General features: G+C 47.2%; 1 protein-coding gene across 4 annotated transcripts in view; it reads right to left on the bottom strand.

Annotated features, from left to right (window-relative positions):
* Nucleotides 1-13,721, bottom strand: part of ADA2 (adenosine deaminase 2) — a 30,057-nt gene extending 16,336 nt beyond the window's left edge. For 3 of the 4 annotated variants that reach the window (XM_038576263.1, XM_038576261.1, XM_038576262.1), the window contains exons 1-4: nt 13,566-13,718; nt 10,292-10,621; nt 8,022-8,247; nt 6,230-6,440 (exon numbers count right to left, since the gene is read on the bottom strand). In XM_038576263.1, coding sequence (XP_038432191.1) covers nt 6,230-6,440; nt 8,022-8,247; nt 10,292-10,613 — 759 coding nt within the window. In that variant the 5' untranslated portion in view covers nt 10,614-10,621; nt 13,566-13,718. Of the gene's footprint in view, nt 1-6,229; nt 6,441-8,021; nt 8,248-10,291; nt 10,622-13,565 lie in introns of all 4 variants that reach the window. The other variant, XM_038576264.1, reaches the window with a different exon arrangement.
* Between the last annotated feature and the right edge of the window lie 4,902 nt (nt 13,722-18,623).

Raw genomic sequence — 18,623 nt, 5'->3', positions numbered from 1 at the left:
AGGCAGAGACACAGGCAGAGGGAGAAGCAGGCTCCATGCAGGGAGCCTGACATGGGACTCGATCCCGGGTCTCCAAGATCAGGCCCTGGGCTGAAGGCAGCACTAAACCACTGAGCCATCTGGGCCGTCCCTATTACCAATCTTATTATTAAGACTAGATGTAGAAAAACAACTCAAAATCTGCAGTTATCCTAGGACGATGAGTTAATATCCTAGAATTTAGCAATCAGTAAGTACAAGTAGGAGGTTTCTCTAAGACTATGTGATACAAAAGCTGCTATATCCATGTAATAAGCCCTTTTGAGTTGAAAACACATTGGATTCAATATAGATTATCTCCATTTTAAATTATAGTTTAATTGTGAAACTATGAAGTTGGCTATTTACATAAATCAATATAACTAGTTTTCACCACTAGAGCACCATGCATTTAGCATGCACTAACTGAGCATCTATTATGTGCCTGGTATATGCCAAGAGCTTTATATCACAATCTCATTTAATCTTCAAAACTACACTACCATGTAGTTCTTATTTTACAGATGGAGATTACAAGGCTGAGAAAGGCTAAGAAACTCAGTCCTACTTCCCAACAGGACGTTCAGAATCTTGCTGACCCTGGGTGTCTCCTGTCATCAGAGCAGCTCCGTCTTCTAGTGACTCAGGTCCCAGTGTCCCAGCTCTGGCTGCACATTAGAATCACCTGAGGAGATGGAAATGCCTGGGTCTCACCCTAGACGAATTAAATCAGAATCTCTGGGGTAGAACACAATCCATTATTTGTTTGTTTGTTTGTTTGTTTGTTTGTTTGTTTGTTTGAATCTCCCGGGTGCTTCTAATGTACAATGTCCAGCTAGGGTTAAGATCTACCATTTTTGTGGACTTGACAGGCAAGTAAACAGCATGATTACTGCAGAGCAGGATAAATGCTATTATGATGGGGAGCAGCTAAGAGAGTTATCCCAACCTCGATTGTCTGTGTTCTTGCAGAGTTACACCAGTAACAAGAGACTTCAGCAACAAGCCAGGTGGAATTTTCAGTGGAGGATCTGCCAAGAATCCAGGAAAAACCCTGGTGGTAGGGAGTGGGTAGGCCAAGCAACGGTAGGGTTTGTTACACAAGTAGCAGCGTCCAAGAAAACGTCTGGGCACGACCATCTCGGGTGCACCACCCTGTCTCTCTCCTAAGACCCCCTGTCCGTTAGTGCCAGCAGGCCAAGCTCCTGTTGATAATCCTCTGGGGTCTTACAAGAGCTCCAGTCTGAAGACTGGCCAGGACCCAGTCTGGGCCTCAGATCGCGACCGTGGGGGAAGGGCCTGGAGCCCAGGAGATAAGACCCGCCTAGCAACTGTTGCTAAAGGCAAGTAGCCTTTGTTATCAAGCATTAGTAACACAATAGGAGGCTGAGCAGCCAGGATAGTCCATCAACATCATCCCAGGCCCTGAATTAGCCCCACAAGCAAGAAGGGGGAGGCTGTGCGGCTCAGCAAAAGAATTCCCGTGCAGGCGGTTTTTAGTTGTTAATGTGCGGTGGCTCCCCCTACTCTGGCTAATGGGGGGCAGTAAGGCAGAGACTCTCCGTTGCAAGAGGCCTTTGTTCCGGGGTCAGAGCAGAACAAATGGTCAAATCCCATCCCCCTCGGCCTCTCCAGAATCCCAAATCCCAGCAGCCTTCCGCCTTCTAGGATGGCGGGGGGGTGAGCAGGGTGGAGGAGAGGTTAGGAGCAAGGCAGGGGCTCGGAGCTAAGTCCCGGAGCTGAATCTCGGAGCCACTCCGGAGCCACTCCGCGGGGCAAGGAGAAAACAGCCCCGCAGGGAAAGAGCAGGGAGCAAGCGGGAAACAACTGCTCTCCCTCCAGTTCTCCGCATCTTCCCCTAAATGCTTCCCCACCGGCTCAGGAGGAGGGTCACCGCGCTCACCACAGCCGAAGCCTCCGCGATGCCCCCTCGTCTCCCCTCCGGCCCTCGGGCGCCCAGGGCCCTGCCCCGATGGATGGGCCGCCTCCCCCGCGCCCGCCCCGCGCCGAAGGCCCCACGGGGAGCGAGCCCTGAGCAGGGCCGAGCGGCCACCCCTGGGGCTCTGCCCTAGAGACGGAGGAGACTCGAAGCCGGTGCCCCCTCCGGGAGCTCCTCCGAGGTGGGGCAGGGCTGCCTCAGTGCTCACAAAATCCAGCAACCTGGCCTCTACCCATCACTCCTTACCACCAGTGTGATCTTGAGCGAGCCCTCGGCCCCTCTAGCCTCAGTTTCCTGCCTGTACGGCGCAAGCTTGCTACGCAGCCCGAGTGCTTCGTAAAGGTCAAGGCAGAGAAGGCCCTCGCTGCCAGTGCTCGGCGTCGGACCATCTGCATTAGAATCAGTGAGAGGAGGGGGGAAAGCTAGTGGATTTTGCGGCTTCCTGGCCCTCCCCAAGAGCACAGAACTAGGATTCTGGGAGGTGGGGGTTTAAACCTGAATTTTAAAGAGCACCTCCAGATTATTCATACAGCAGCCAAGTTTGAGGGCCACCACCACCAAGCATGACTATCACTCTTGGTGCCCCTTGGCAACGCAAGGTGTCGTGTCCGTCTGAAATACCTCACGATCTGACAAAAATAAGGAGGCAACAAATGCCTGGTGCTGGAAATCTGCATCACCAGGAGACAAAGACGAGAGATGTGCACTCGGGCGGGGGTGGGGGAGGCGGGAGGGAGGGGTTGTCTGACGTACAAACCAGCTTCTGTGGGACCCAGAGAGGAGGACAGACTTAGAGGGGCTGGAGCCCAGACTTGGAGAATAAACAGGCTGAAACAGGGGAATAAATTGTTCTGGGAAGTGAAATTTTTTATACCTCACATAGGCCAGGCCCACTGCCAGCTCATCTCTTTTTGAAAGTCTTCTCTTAATAGGTGGATGGACCCTCTCTTCCTGTAAAAGGATCGTTTGTGTCCAGGTCTTATTTATTCTGCTCACAAAACTGCTGAAAGCTCTACGGTGGGCACAAAGGTCACCCTCACTCCCACTTCCCAGGAACTATACTCAGAGCTTTCACAACCACACAAACGTCAGACCCCAGGGCAGATAGGCACCCTTATCTGGGAGCCACCTCTTCAGGAACCCCCAGGGCCGGGCCTTAAGCTAACCTCAGGTGGGGATTAACATATCTAAGGGGAAAGGTGGGTCAGTCCTGAGAATTGGCCAGGAGGAAGCTTTATGAAGGAAAGGGGAGCCCTGATCCACAAACTGGAATTACTGGTTCTTGGGACAGGTGTATCCTTCATTACAGGGTCCTTGAACACTTTAGATCAAACTGGGGGTAATAAAATCAGTTCAGGGATCCCAACAAGAATTTAAAAATTGGGACGCCTGGGTGGCTCAGTGGTTGAGCACCTGCCTTCGGCTCAGGGAGTGATCCTGGAGTCCCGGGATTGAGTCCCACATTGGGCTCCCTACATGGAGCCTGCTTCTCCCTCTGCCTGTGTCTCTGCCTCTCTCTGTGTGTCTCTCATGAATAAATAAAATCTAAAAAAAAAAAAAGAATTTAAAAATTTGGGGAGTGCCTGGGAGGCTCAGTCTGCCTTCAGCTCAAGTCATGGTCCCAGGGGCCTGAATGGAGCCCCACATTAGGCTCCCCAAGCAGTGGAGAGTCTGCTTCCCCCCTCCCTCTGCTGCTCCACTTGATTGTGCTCTCTCAATTTCTCTCTCTCTCTCTCTCTCTCTCGTCAAATAAATAAATAAAATCTTTTTTTTTTAAATAAAATCTTAAAAAAAAAGAAAAAAACAAACTGGGGGATCCCTGGGAGACTCAGCGGTTTGGCGCCTGCCTTTGGCCCAGGGCGTGATCCTGGAGTCCCGGGATCCAGTCCCACATCCAGCTCCCTGCATGGTCTGCCTCTCTCTCTCTCTCTCTCTCTCTCTCTCTCTCTGTTTCTCTCATGAATAAATGAATAAAATATTTTTAAAAGTTTTTTTTAGAATGCACAAATACACAAATATCAGAATCTCTGTACATTGCTATGTTTCATAGATAAGTAATGGATACATGTGGAAACACTTTCCAATAAAGTCAATTTATTCTAGCACTTTACCCACCCTGGGAAAAGGATAATAATTTTCATCAGATTTTCCAAAGATTAAGAACACTGTTATGGACCCCCTTAGATTCTCAGAGCTTAGTGACAGCCTTAATTTTTTTTTTTTTTTTTTTAATTTATGATAGGCACACAGTGAGAGAGAGAGGCAGAGACACAGGCAGAGGGAGAAGCAGGCTCCATGCACCGGGACTCCGACATGGGATTCGATCCCGGGTCTCCAGGATCGCACCCTGGGCCAAAGGCAGGCGCCAAACCGCTGCGCCACCCAGGGATCCCAGTGACAGGCTTATTACTGGGCTCTGGCTCACCAACATCCTTCTGGCTATAACCTGGCTTCAGGAAAGTCTAAGATTTGCCTTCAAATCTTGAAGTTCTCTCGGGAGAACTTTCCAATCAAGATGCTTAAGTGTCTGGTCTAATTGATAGTTTTCTCTGGAAACCAGCATTCTGACTTTCTTATTTATACTTCTGTCTCTTATGAATTTGGTCAATGTGTTTCAGTCCTCTGGAGCACTATCACTTCTGAGTGTACAAACAATAAAATTTCTGAGCCTGTAAAGACCATGGAATATGGTAACAAAGCCAAAATAATGCCAGCCTGTAGACCTTACCACAAACTTAGAGGTCAGTCACCAAGGCGTTGGTATGCTCAATGAATATTTCAATGAATGAGCAGACTAGTTAAGATACAATATCCGGGAGAGCTCTACATAAAGGTCACGTACCCCAAGCCACTTAAAATCTTCAAGCAGCTCAAACTCTCTGTGAGCCCACCAAATGAAACATTCAGAAATCCTGCCCACTCCCACAGCACCCAAATCCCTCCCACAAATAGTCCTTAGGGAAGTTCTGTCCAACAGACATCCCAAAGGAATGGGCCAGGAACATCTGATCACCTGGGCTGCTCTAACAAGGCATCCTCTAAAGTGGAGGCCATCTTAGTTCTCTCCTGCTTTGATAACACTCCTTCTCAGCCTGCTTCATGAACTTTCCATCTTATTTCTGTTTGCAGGGTCCCCTTCTTGGCCTGCTCCTCTTTTCAACTGATTGCTTTGGTGGGAACCTCCTCCCTCTGACAGTTTTAAGGATTACCTTTCTGCAGACAAATGTCAAACATCTGTTTCCAGGCTAGAACTCTCCTGTGGGTTCCAAAGTCATGTATGCAGCCACTTCCTGGACATCTTCATAGGGTTGTCTCCTAGACACCTCCAACTCTACAGGTTCAAAACCAAACTTTCTATTCTCCTTCCCATCCTGCTCCTCTTCTTACATCCCCTATCTCCATCAAGGTCACTACCCAACTCAAGTCAATCAACTCAAGCCAAATGCCATCCAAAGTCTTCACCCCCACATGGTTGGTCAGTAAGACCTCTGGAGTCCTCCTCCAGCACACTGCACATCTCCTCGTTGCTTCTGTCTCCTAGCTTTGTCATCTCACACCTGCTATTCCCCTGCTCTCCCAGCCTCCGTCCCCACCTCTCTCACTGGGCAACCTTCTCATTGCAGTCCATTCTCCCCAGTGCTACCAGGGTGATCCATTTGCCAAACCCATCAGCTGTCCCAGGACCAAGAGCATAGTCCTGAGGGACTCTGGGAAACTAAATTTTTTTTTAAAGATTTTATTTATTTATTCATGAGAGATACAGAGAGAGAGAGAGAGAGAGAGAGAGAGAAGCAGAGACACAGGCAGAGGGAGAAGCAGGTTCCTCGCAGGGAACCTGACGTGGGACTCGATCCCAGGTCTCCAGGATTATGCCCTAGGCCGAAGGCAGGCTGAGCCACCCAGGGATCCCCGAAACTACATTTTGTTATGAAAGAAGACAGATAAGGAAGGTCCAGGCATGAGACACTGCTCAGAGTTCAAGGCCAGGGAACCCCAAGCAGCCAGCAGGCAATAATGTGTATCTGGGAGAAGGTAAGAAGTAGGGGTCATGAGAGAAGGGGGTAAAGGGCAGTGAGGGGGATGTTCACGGTATCATAGGGGCCAGACAGTACAGAGCAAGGTTTCCTTGCTCATGGGGGCCCTGGAAAGACACATTTCCCATTCAGGATAAAACCAGCATCCAATCCTATAGCAATAGGATGGGGAGCCAGTGAAGACCTACAGGGTAAGATCTGAAAGTCGAACCAGAGCAGAGGAGAAGGGTGGACTCACCGGGAACAGCATGGCTCTGAGCTCCAGGTAGAGCACATTGTCCTGGTAGAACTCCTCCAGGGCCTGGAAGACATAGTCTCTAAACACTGGCGCATAGTAGACAAGGCCAGAAATTGTGAAGAAGATGCTTTGAAACTTGGACCAGACAATAGCTTGGTTTGCGTAAGCCACCTCAGGGTTCTCAGTCATCAGAGTGAAATTCTTCAGCAGTCTGTCCAGGACACAAAGGGAAAAATTGAGGAAGTGTGTTTCAAGCCACAGCCTTCAGGTACCTACCTGCAGGATTCCTGCCCACCTTGCCTCTCCTGCCAGGAGCAAACCCAAATGCCTTGTAGGAGCAGTGATGAGAGGCCAGGGGAAGCATGGAGCTCTCTGATGGGGGCCCCCTCCCTGAGATCCGCCGTGTGCCTCTCAGGACCCAGCTCAAGGCGGGATGCTCCCACCGACCAGGCTTTCCTGCCCCTCTCCACATGCTTACCCAGCTCGACCCCACTGTCGGACCAAGTTCTCTTTAGGGGGTGTTATGCACTGAATTGTATCCCCCTAAAATCCATACATTGATGGGATGCCTGGGTGGCTCAGCAGTTGAGCACCTGCCTTTGGCCCAGGGTGTGATCCTGGAGACCCGGGATCAAGTCCCACGTCAGGCTCCCTGCATGGAGCCTGCTTCTCCCTCTGCCTGTGTCTCTGCCTCTCTTTCTTTCTCTATCTCTCTCATGAATAAATAAGTAAAATCTTAAAAAAAGAAAATCCAAAAAAAAAAAAAAATCCATACATTGAAATCTTCACCCTCAATGTGACTGTATTTGAAGAAAAGGCCTTTCTGGTGGTAATTAAGGTTAAATGAGGTGTGGGGCCCACACAGAATGGGACTGGTGTCAGGGACACAAGGAGTGCACACACACGGAAGGCTATGGGAGGACACAGTCTGCAAGCCAAGGACAGAGGCCTCAGGGGAGAGACCAAGCTTGCCAGTGTCTTCATCTTGGATTGTTAGCTTCCAGACCAGTGAGCAAATCAATTTCTATTGTTTAAGCCACCCGATCTGTAGAATGCTGTGATGGCAGCCCCAGCAGGCTAATACAGTAGGTAGGATGGAAATAACTCTGGACCGGGCACCACAAGACCCAGGCCTTGCCCCGATTAGCCATGTACAGAGCTTCACATTTCTTATTCATAAAGGGAAGTAACCTTGTAAAGGCACTCCGTAGATGGTTCTGTGATTAAAATAGTTTATTACTTATAATATTACTCTACAAGTGTGTTAGGAAGTCACTCTATCATGATTTCAAGGTGTTTCACCCACCAATGCACTGTCATTATTCCAGGAGCTGGGAACTTTTCATCTTTCTGGTATTAAGCATCTGGACAAATCTCATTTGATGCAACAATAGTAGTATTGTTAATACCTCTTGCAGATCAAATTGGATTTAAATGAGCCAGGAACTTACTATTTGAATGCTTTTATGAAGCAATGTATCCTGTAAAGGGCAGCAGGTGGCTCAGTGGTTTAGCGCCACCTTCAGCCCAGGGCCTGATCCTGGAGACATGGGATCGAGTCCCACATCAGACTCCCTGCATGGAGCCTGCGTCTCCCTCTGCCTGTGTCTCTGCCTCTCTCTGTGTGTCTCTCATGAATAAATAAAAATCTTAAAAAAAAAAAAAAAGCATCCTGTAAAGTTTAAAGAAAACACCAGATTTGCATCTATGGATCTGTAGCGAGGAAGACGCACACGCTTCCATCCACTACCTATAATGAGCACATGATTTATTCTTTCTGAACCACACTCACCTGTTGTCAAACTCAGTGACATTCTGCAGCTCCTTTCGATATTTCTCCAGCAAAACCCACTCTGAGCACTCTGCTGGCATAGGGGTTGGGGGTGCTGGATAAGCAAATTTGAACTTCAGCGCCCCCCTTGGGGTGATACAGAAATGGCAGTGGGGCCTGTAAGTGACATTTTTCACCAGCCAGTTCATGCTCAGGATACTGAAGTCATGGATGTGTAAGGCAGCCCCTGGAAAGGGAAGAAAGGCAGGGGTGGGGATGAGGCAAAAGAGGTGAAGTCCAGATTCCAGGGCCTAGGGCTCCTGAGGACAGTATAGATGGGCAAGCAGTGAGAAGCACAGGATGTCTGTCTGGTGGAGTTCCTTGGAAACACTCATAATGCACCTTCTCCACTCCAGTGCAAGGAGCTTCTAAGCCTAGAGATACCTTTGTCTCCCTGGGATGGCTACAGCCTTTTCTGCGCCACTTTAGGAAGGGAGCTTCCCTCACTAGACCTCATTCAAGAGAGGCAACCTGAGGAGGTGGGGGAGCATCAGGCTTGGAATCATTAGACTGGGGTTCAAGCTGGGCTCCATCTCACCACCCAACATCCCCATAAAGGGATGTAACAGGAAGGAGCCTCAGCCCCTCCCTTGACCTGGTCCAGATCCTCTCAGCCTGCTCCCCAGTGCCCCACATACCGGCTTTGCATTCCCTGCTTCTGGTCTCATCTAGGCAGCTTCCGGCCGTCAGGATTCCCACTGATGCCCTATGCTTCTTTCAGACCTGACACCAATTTTGACTGCAGAACTCCTCAAGGCACACTATCCACTGTCCCTCTGCTCTTCTTGCTCTGTCTTAGCACCTGGCCTTGACACTGGCCACTTAGGGGTTCCAGCTGTGTGAGCTTTGGCATGTCACCCTCGCTAAACCTTATGTTCTCCATCAAGTGGGGATATTATTTCACCAATTTGCGTTTCTTTTCTAAATCTCTACTTATTTATAGCATTAAAATAAAGAGGTATAGAAAAGTCCTTGGGGCACTCAGGTGGCTCATTTGTTAAGTGTCCAACTCTTGGTTTTAGCTTAGGTTGTGATCTCATGAGGTCCTGAGATGGAACCCCACATATGGGCTCTGTGCTCAGTGGGGAGTCTGCTTGGGATTCTCTCCCACTGTCTGCCCCTCTATTCACTACACTCACATTCTCTCTCTCTCTCTCTCTAAAATAAATAAATAAATCTTATTTTTTTTAATATTTTTTTTCTTTATTTATTTATGATAGTCACACAGAGAGAGAGAGGCAGAGACACAGGCAGAGGGAGAAGCAGGCTCCATGCACCGGGAGCCCGGGTCTCCAGGATCGCGCCCTGGGCCAAAGGCAGGCGCCAAACTACTGCACCACCCAGGGATCCCCAATAAATAAATCTTAAAAAAAAAAAAGTCCTTATAAGCTGCAAACTACTATTTGTGTTTGTTTTGGTTTTTAAGATTTTATTTATTTATTTGAGAGAGGGCACAAGCCAGGGGGAAGAGCAGAAGACAAGGGAGAAGCAGACTCCTCACTGAGCAGGAAGCCTAATGCTGGGCTCCACCGCAGGACCCTGAGATCACGACCTGAACCCAAGGCAGACATTACCAACTAAGTCACGTTTGCAGGCGTCCCTGCAAACTGTTATTTGTGTGTGCAGGATTGTAATTATTTTACTATTCATAGAAATGTTCATATACTATAGACAAACCCTACTAGAAATGTGTTTATCCAGGATGCTCGTTCATACCATACCCTGTTTGGTACCTGACCCCCCAAAACTGGTAGAAGAGTCAGATGCAAGAAAAGACATGAAAGGAGAATAGGTCCTATGGGCTCCAGTACTCCCTTAGGGGTGGACACATCAGCTTTGTCTGTGAAGACAGTAATGCCCAGCACCCACACCTTACCGTCTCTGAGGCAGAGTCCCCTTGGAAGCAGGGCTTTGGGTTTCCAGGATAAACCAGCAGCCACCCTGGACCACCTCCTCTCTAGCTTGTCAAGCAAGAACAAAGATGCAGAGTAGCCAAGTCGGGTTCTCGCTGCTCCGTTCATTTATTTTTAGTTTTATTATTTTTTTTTATGTAGGCCCCACATGCAACATGGTGCTTGAACTCATGACCCCAAGATCAAGAGTCCCACGCTCTGCGGACTGAGGCAGCCACATGCTCCTCACTGCTCCATTTAGAACAATAACAACACTGGCTGCCAGTTTAGCTCCCCCTATCTTCCCAGCACCCCACACCACCCTCTCCAAAACTCCACCTTTTGGCATCTTCTTCAGGATGTTAAACACCTCACTTTTCTCAATGAGATTCTTGGCCTGGAAAAAGTGCATGCTTGGGGGGAACTGGTGGGTCTTCATGGCCTGTGCCACCTCAGCCTTCTTGAGGGCCATGAGCCTCTCGTTGGCCAGCTCTTCCTGTTGGGTCAGCACCAACTGCCCCCCCAGCTGCATCATCCTCTCTCGCATCAATAGCTGGGTTCGTGCTTCATCTATGGACATGGTTGAGCAGAAAACAGATGTTGCCACCATCAGAAGCAGAGAGAGCAGGGCTGGCCGCCCTGATGGGCCACCCACAGACATTGGGATGCCTGGAAGAGGAAATTGCACAGACTTGGAAACAACATATCTAAAGAAGGGTCACTGAAAATCTACAATTCCAATGTCAAACTCTGATTTTCCTTCTCCTACTCTGTTCTCAGATTACCATATTTTATTTATTTATTTGGGAGAGAGAGCACTCATGAGCAGGGGGAAGGAGCAGAGGGAAAGGGAGAAGCAGGTTCCCTGCTGAGCAGGAAGCCCGACATGGGGCTCCCATCCCAGGACCCTGAGATCATGACCTTAGCAAAAGGCAGACTCCCAACCAACTGAGCGACCCAGGCACCCCTATAATTTTTTATATTATAGCTGGCTGGTTCAGTGAGTGGAGCATGCAACTCTTGGTCTTGGGGTTGTCAGTTCAAGTTCTGCAATGGTTGTAGAGATTACATAAACATGTTTTTTAAATTTAAAAATTAGGGAAACCCTGGGTGGCTCAGCGATTTGGCGCCTGCCTTTGGCCAACGGCATGATCCTGGAGTCCCAGGATCGAGTTCCACGTCGGGGTCCCTGCGTGGAGCCTGCTTCTCCCTCTGCCTGTGTCTCTGCCTCTCTCTGTGTGTGTCTTTCTTGAATAAATAAATAAATAAAGTCTTAAAAAAAAAACTGATTTTCTAAAATAAATAAATAAAATTTAAAAATTAAAAAAATTTTAAAAATAATGGAATGAGAAAGAGCTTTTAGAAATTGAAAATACAAAAGTTCTGAAGGGTGCCTGGGTGGAATAGTCAGTTGAATGTCTGACTCTTGGTTTTGGCTCCAGTTGGGCTCTGTGCTCACCATGCAATCTGCCTAAGATTCTCTCTTCCTGGGATGCCTGGGTGGCTCAGTGGTTGAGCATCTGCCTTTGGCTCAGGTCCTGGGATCAAGTACCACATCGGGCTCCCTACAGGGAGCCTGCTTCTCCTTCTGCCTGTGTCTCAGCCTCTCTCTCTCTGTGTCTCTCATGAATAAATAAATAAAATCTTTAAAAAAAAGTTTTAAAAATACAAAAGCTGATATTTAAAAAATTTACTAGCAATATTACAAGATGGAATTGAAGATAATCTTTTAGAAATTCGGACAAAATAAGAGAGAAACAAATGAGATGATTATTGGCTCAGGAAGTCCAATACCCAAATAACAGACATATCAGAAGGAAAAAGAAAAAATAGAAGAAAAAAGTAAACAAATAATACAAGAAACTGGGCCAGAATGGAAGACCTGCAACTCGGTTGATGAGGTTTGTTTAGCTCCTAGCATAGTCCAATTGCTCAATGGCCACACCAAGATAATATTATCTTGACATTTCAGAACATTAACTCTAAGCAATGCTAATAGCTTCTAGAAAGCAGCTAGTCCAGGTTGGCAAGAGCAAGGATTTAAGACAGAAGGAAAGAAATTTGCTTGTATAGGGTCTCCTCATGCCAGGCTCTGTGTTAGGACTTTACCTGGGTCATTTATTTGAATTTCATTTAAGAATTATGGGGTGCCTGGATGACTTAGTCAGAGGAGCATGCGACTCGATCTCGGGGTTGTTTGAGCCCCATGTTGGGTGTAGAGATTACTTAAATAAATGTTTTTTAAAAAAGGAATTATTTCTGCATACTTGAAAATATAATACAGTATCCTGGAAAGAATCAAAGCTATAAATTGGAAGACCTCAGGATCAGTCCCAAATTAGTATGTCTTTAACTGTGAGACCTTGGGCAAACTGCTTAATGTCTAGAGGTCTCAGTTTTCTCACCTGTGGAAAGGTGAATTCCACTAAATCAGTGGCCCTCAAAGTGTGACACATGTATCATCAGTAATACAAGATATCACTGTTTAGGATGAATAAAAAAATTTTAAAAACAAGTTCACTTAAAGAAAGATATTAAGTAGGGGTGCCTGGTGGCTTAGTCAGTTAAGTGTCTGCCTTCAGCTCCTGTCATGATCCTCAGCAGGAAGCCTGCTTCTCCCTCTCCCTCTGCCTGACACTTCCCTTGCTTGTGCATGCTCTCTCTCTCTGACGAATAAATAAATAAAATCTTTTTTTCAAAAAAAAAAAAAAAAAGAAAGATATTAAGTAAATAGAGCTGCAGGGATATGAAAAAGATGAAAAGCTTGCTAATCATTGAAATACATTACAGATTCTTTCCAAGGCCAACATTCAATTATCCTAAATAAGGTCCATCAAACTCCCAAGAGGGAATTTTCAGAAGGAACTGGATACTATTTGCTCTGGTACCACAGCTATGGTAGGGGCTGTACTCTTCTAATCAGAGAGTTGGACTCCTGAAGAACACTGCAACTTCACGAAGGCTTCAAATCTCTCTTTGGACTACAGTGTTTGCAACGGCTGAGACATCGAGGGCAAGAGGAGAGCGACATTTATGTCACCATCCTGTCCACCCCATGCTGTATCCTGCAAACAATGGCCCCGGCCCCCTTGCCCTCCCTTTTTATTTTTTTATTATTATTTTTTCCCTCCCTTTTTACTACACAGAGCAGAGGCCACTGTGCTCTACCATCTCCACCTCTGTCCTCTCCACAGACCCCAGAAGTAGTTGTGTGGCCCAGCATCTAGGGGCTTTTCCCTGCCTGCAGGTCCCAGCCCAGCTGGCTGAGCATCAGGAAAAACAATCCCCATGACAATTACCACCATACTTGCTTCATCTCTCTCATTAATTTCCTTTTACTTTTAAAAGATGCTGCATGAAAACTCGATCATTTGTTCCTGGAGTAAGAACAAGGCAACAGACCGTGTACATCTGTGACTCTGCGAGAACGTCCTGGGGCCCACAGCCATTTTCAAAAGCCTGCCCTGCAGCCAGGCTACCTTCTTCCTCCCCTAGAAGGGACTGGCTGCTGCGGGCGGGGGCAGGGAGGGCTGCCACCAGGTAAGCAAAGCCCAGGGGCCTGGCGTCCCAGCCACCCCATGGCTAGACCCCCACCCCAGGGGACCCTCGTTACCTCAGAGCAGCTCCAAAAACTGCGCACTGTTTGCTGAGTGCCCCCAACAGCTGTGTCAGAGGCACCAGAAAAGCTCACCATCCTGTTTTCACTTCCTGTCGGGGCAGGTTTCACTTCCTCTTGGTCTCTCTTTGGAGGCCTGAGAAACACGTTGGCCAGGAGGACAGAGTCCAGCAGAGCCAAAGCAGCAAGTAAGCTTGGGAATATGGGCTTACACCTGTGTGTGCGTGTGTGAACTTGTGGGTGGTCTATGTGTGTGTTTGCATGTATTTGTGTGGAAGTCATGTACATCTCTGTGTGTGTGCATGTGTGTACGTGTGTGGGGCTATGTGTTTCTGAGGCAGTTATAGGCGTGTTTGTGTGAGTTCATGTGCACGTGCAGGCTTAATAGATTTGGGGGGAGGATATGTATGTTTGTGTTTGAGGTATCTTTGTAGGGTCTAGAGCATAGTTTTAAACAATAAGCACCACAAAAAGAGTCCAAAGTCTCCTTACACACTTTGGGAAGTACACCCCTCCTCCAAATGTGATTCGTGGGGCAACCCTCTAGACAGAGGGTGAAAAGGTAGATATAAGAGAAGGTAAATGAGGCAGCCCGGGCGGCTCAGAGGTTTAGCGGCGCCTTCAGCCTGGGGTATGATCCTGGGAACCCAGGATCGAGTCCCGCGTCGGGCTCCCTGCATGGATCCTGCCTCTCCCTCTGCCTCTCCCTCTGCCTCTCCCTCTGCCTGTGTCTCTGCCTCTCTCTCTCTCTATGTCTCTCATGAATAAATAAATAAAATCTTTAAAAAAAAAGAGAGAGAGAGAAGGTAAATGTGTTAGGGGGAAAATCTAAGTTATTTGAGGAAGTAGGGAGATGTAAAGCAGGAGTGATGTGGGTAGGGAGGACAGGCAAGAAAGCAAGCAGCATAAAGGGTCCAGAGGAAGAGTGGAATGGACTCGAGCCCTGATATCCAGAAGCTGGAGTCTGGCCTACCTTCATATCCAGGCCAGGCCATTCGCAGCTGTGTGGTTTTGGCCATTTTTTTTTTATAAAGATTTTATTTATTTATTAGAGACAGCATGAGCAAGGGGAGAACAGGAGAAGCAGGCTGCCCCCTGAGCAGGAAGCCTGACTCAGAACTTGATCCCAGGACCTCAGGATCATGATCCAAGCCAAAGGCAGCTGCCCACCCACCCGAGCCACCCAGGTTCCCCAGGCCTTGGCCGTGGTATTTAGCCATGGTATTTAAACTCTTGATACTTCAGTTTCCTAATCTGAAGATGGAGGTCATAAAGCAATGACTACACAGGTCCACGATGAGCACGTTTGCAAAGTGCCTGGTAAGTTCTCAAGAAATAGTAGCCATGGGCACCCCGGGCGGCTCAGCAGTTTAGCGCCGCCTTCAGCCCAGGGCGTGATCCTGGAGGCCCGGCCGGGATCGAGTCCCACATTGGGCTCCCTGCATGGAGCCTGCTTCTCCCTCTGCCTGTGTCTCTGCCTCTCTCTCTGCATCTCTCATGAATAAATAAATAAAATCTAAAAAAAAAAAAAAAAGAATATGAGACGGTACCAGTCACTTATGTGACACACGCCTTCCCCAGAGACCTGCCCTGTGCCTCTCTCCTTCCCAGCCCTCTCTCAAGGCCTTCTGCCTCAGAGATACCCACAAACCCTCCAGCACTTCTGCTTCTGCAGTTCCTAAACTTCTAGAACCATGAGGCCCCTTGTCATCATCTTCTCCAAAAAGTAAAAAGATCATCTGTTTCATAAACAAGGAGAAAACCAAAAGTGAAAATACAGAGAAACTAGAATTTCCCTCCTCACAAGGTCAAGATTAATGTTTCTACAAGTCAGTGAAATCAGAGGAAACATACAAGTACTAAAGACAAAATTGACTGACAGAAGGGTAAGAAGGGAGAAATCACCAATTTTGAACATAAATCATTAGAGGATTTTTTTAAGATACCAGATTAGAGCTAAAGATAAGGCTTTTCTTTCCAAAAGCTTTGGTTAAAAGTGAGAACTAACGTTCACATGTCAAAGGATGGACACCTGCTCCTGACCTAGCCAGGAACTACAGAAAGCCGGGGAGGGCTGGAGGTCTTGAGGCTGGAGTTCTGCATCAGGCAGCTACTTGGGCCAGGGGAGTGGAGGGCCCAGACGTTGAGAACCAGAGAGCAAAGTGGCTGGGAGCACACCAGGACACAGGATCAGAGACAATGAACCGAAGTAGGGTCAAACCCAGGAGACTGACCAGCAAGACCTGCAAACCGCTTGGAAATAAATAAATTCTTAAAAAAAAAAAAAAAAAAAAAAAAGACAGAAGGGCAGATCCCTGGAGGAGAGCCCAATCGTAAAGGTGGGACACAGGAACAGATATTATCAGGCATAATATGATTTTTCTAGATACTGGGAACTTACGTATTTATTTATTTATTTATTTATTTATTTAAAGATTTTATTTATTTATTCATAGAGACACACAGAGAGAGAGAGGCAGAGACACAGGCAGAGGGAGAAGCAGGCTCCACGCAGAGAGCCCAACGCGGGACTCGATTCAGGGTCTCCAGGATCACGCCCTGGGCTGCAGGCGGCGCCAAACCGCTGCGCCACCAGGGCTGCCCACCTTATGCTTTTAATAGCCAAAGATTATCAGGAAGCAAAAAAATAGCTCTTTCAAGTAATTGCTGTGTGATTTTGAAAAAAATTAGTAACATCTATGAGCTTAATGCCCTTATCTGCAGAAGGGAAGAATAACATGTTCTTACTAAGTTTTTTACCAAGTAAGTTTGTGTGTGTGTTAAATGATACACATGAAAATATTTCTTTCTTTCTTTCTTTTTTTCCTGAGAGGGAGAGGGAGAGCACAAGCAAGAGAAGAGAAGAGAGAGAGAGAGAATCTTAAACAGATTCCATATTCAGCATGGAGCACCATACGGGACTTGATCTTATAACCCCCAAATCATGACCTGAACAGAAATTAAGAGTCAGATGCTTAACCAACTGCACCACCCAGTCACCCCTCAAGATTTTATTTTTGGAGGGGCACCTGGGTGACTCAGTCCATTAAGCATCCGCCTTCAGCTCAGGTCAGGCAGGGTTCTGGGATTGAGTCCCACATTGGGGGGTCCTTGCTCAGTGGGGAGTCTGCTTTTCTCTCCCTCTCTCTCTGCCACTCCCCCTCCTTGTGCTCTCTCTCTCTCTGTCAAATAAATAAATAAAACCTTAAAAAAAAGTTTTTTTGTGTTTTTTTTTAAGTAATCTCTATACCTAATGTGGAGCTTGAGCCCTTGATCCCTAGATCAAGACTGATAAGTCCCACTGACTGAGCCAGTCAGGTGCCCCCATACTAGACCATTTAAATACAAAGACTAAACCCCTAGAGCCACAGACATCTTTCCATACTCTCTTTAGCAGAGTACTGCAAATTTGCTTGGAGGGAAGAGTAAAACAGTTTCTGGCCTAGCTAAGGATGGCATACCCTACTAAAAATGAAGATAATATTGAAATTTTGCACACTTAACAAAAATTTTCCCCTACTAGTCTCCCAGACATCAGCAACCACCTGATGAAGAAAAGGGAAAAGACTTCCCCAGGGCTCTCACCAGCCCCTGAGAATAGCCCTAAAGATACTGACAAAGATTTACCAGATTACTTTGTACCAGAAGGTATGGCCTGCAACCACCACTCCCCCATATACACAGGGCTTGTAGCATCCTCTCATTACCCCACTCTTAAATATAAGCAGATATCAAGGAGCCCCTACGTTTGAGGCATGTTATTTTTTTTTATTTTTTTATTTTTTTTATATTATTTATTTATGATAGTCACAGAGAGAGAGAGAGAGGCAGAGACACAAGCAGAGGGAGAAGCAGGCTCCATGCACCGGGAGCCCAATGTGGGATTCGATCCCGGGTCTCCAGGATCGCACCCTGGGCCAAAGGCAGGCGCCAAACCGCTGCGCCACCCAGGGATCCCTGAGGCATGTTATTTTATGACAGAGCAAAAGGCATCTTGGAAGAAACAGAATAGGAGACAGAGGAAAACTCCATCTAATATTATTAGTGTCGGAGAGGTAAAAGAAGATATTGTATCCATGAAACAAGAACAGGATGCTATAAAGAAGGGATAGCCAAAGAGTGAAAACTAAGTTGGCACAAATAATGGAGAGTGAAAATGAAAACCTACAGAAAAGTTGAATGATAAAATTAATGTCTTCCAGAAGGTAGGACAAAAAGACAGTGAAAAGAAAAATTGGGGCAGCCCCGGTGGCGCAGCGGTTTAGCACCGCCTGCAGCCCAGGGCGTGATCCTGGAGACCCTGGATTGAGTCCTGCGTCGAGCTCTCTGTATGATGCCTGCTTCTCCCTCTGCCTGTGTCTCTGCCTCTCTCTCCCTGTCTCTATGAATAAATAAATAAAATCTTAAAAAAAAAAAAAGAAAAGAAAAATTGAAGGGAAAAGAGTTTTTTTTTTTTAAAGGATGAACAGCCAAAAAAAATCAAAGGTATGAAAACGTCATTTTCCAGAAAGAGAAAACAGAATGGAGAGAAACCAAAGAAATAATCCAAGAGAATACATTAGAATGGAAAGACATGCATGTCTAGACTGAAAGGGTACTTGGGAGGCCCACCAGATGACTGAAAATGAACCACACCAAGGTCATCGCAGGGAGAGTGCAGAATCCCAGGACGAAGGAAAGACCTCCAAGGTATCTAAGACAAGAGGGTGAACCAGAAAAAAGGAATTCAGGGGATCCAGAAAACAGAGGATCCAACACAAGAAAGGCACACAGGAAGTTCCCAAATTCGTGGTGGAAGAGCCCGAGCCCGAACCTGTGTATGCACCCAGGGCCAGCCAGTCGCAGAGCAGCTGGAGCTGGTGAAAAGAGCCTCTGGGAAAGCATTTTGGCAAGACGAAATTCGTAGAAAGCCTAAGATGTTTGATTGTATTAGGAGTTTTGGAAAAGAGAATTTGAGGATGAATAAGGGGAAAAGACAGAAAACTAAAACAAGGGATGCCTGGGTGGCTCAGCAGTTGAGCGTCTGCCTTCTGCTCAGGACGTGATCCTGGGGTC

The sequence above is a fragment of the Canis lupus genome, chromosome 27 (genome assembly GCF_011100685.1).
Source record: "Canis lupus familiaris isolate Mischka breed German Shepherd chromosome 27, alternate assembly UU_Cfam_GSD_1.0, whole genome shotgun sequence".
NCBI lineage: Eukaryota > Metazoa > Chordata > Mammalia > Carnivora > Canidae > Canis > Canis lupus.
This window is presented reverse-complemented; position numbering and strand designations above follow the sequence as displayed.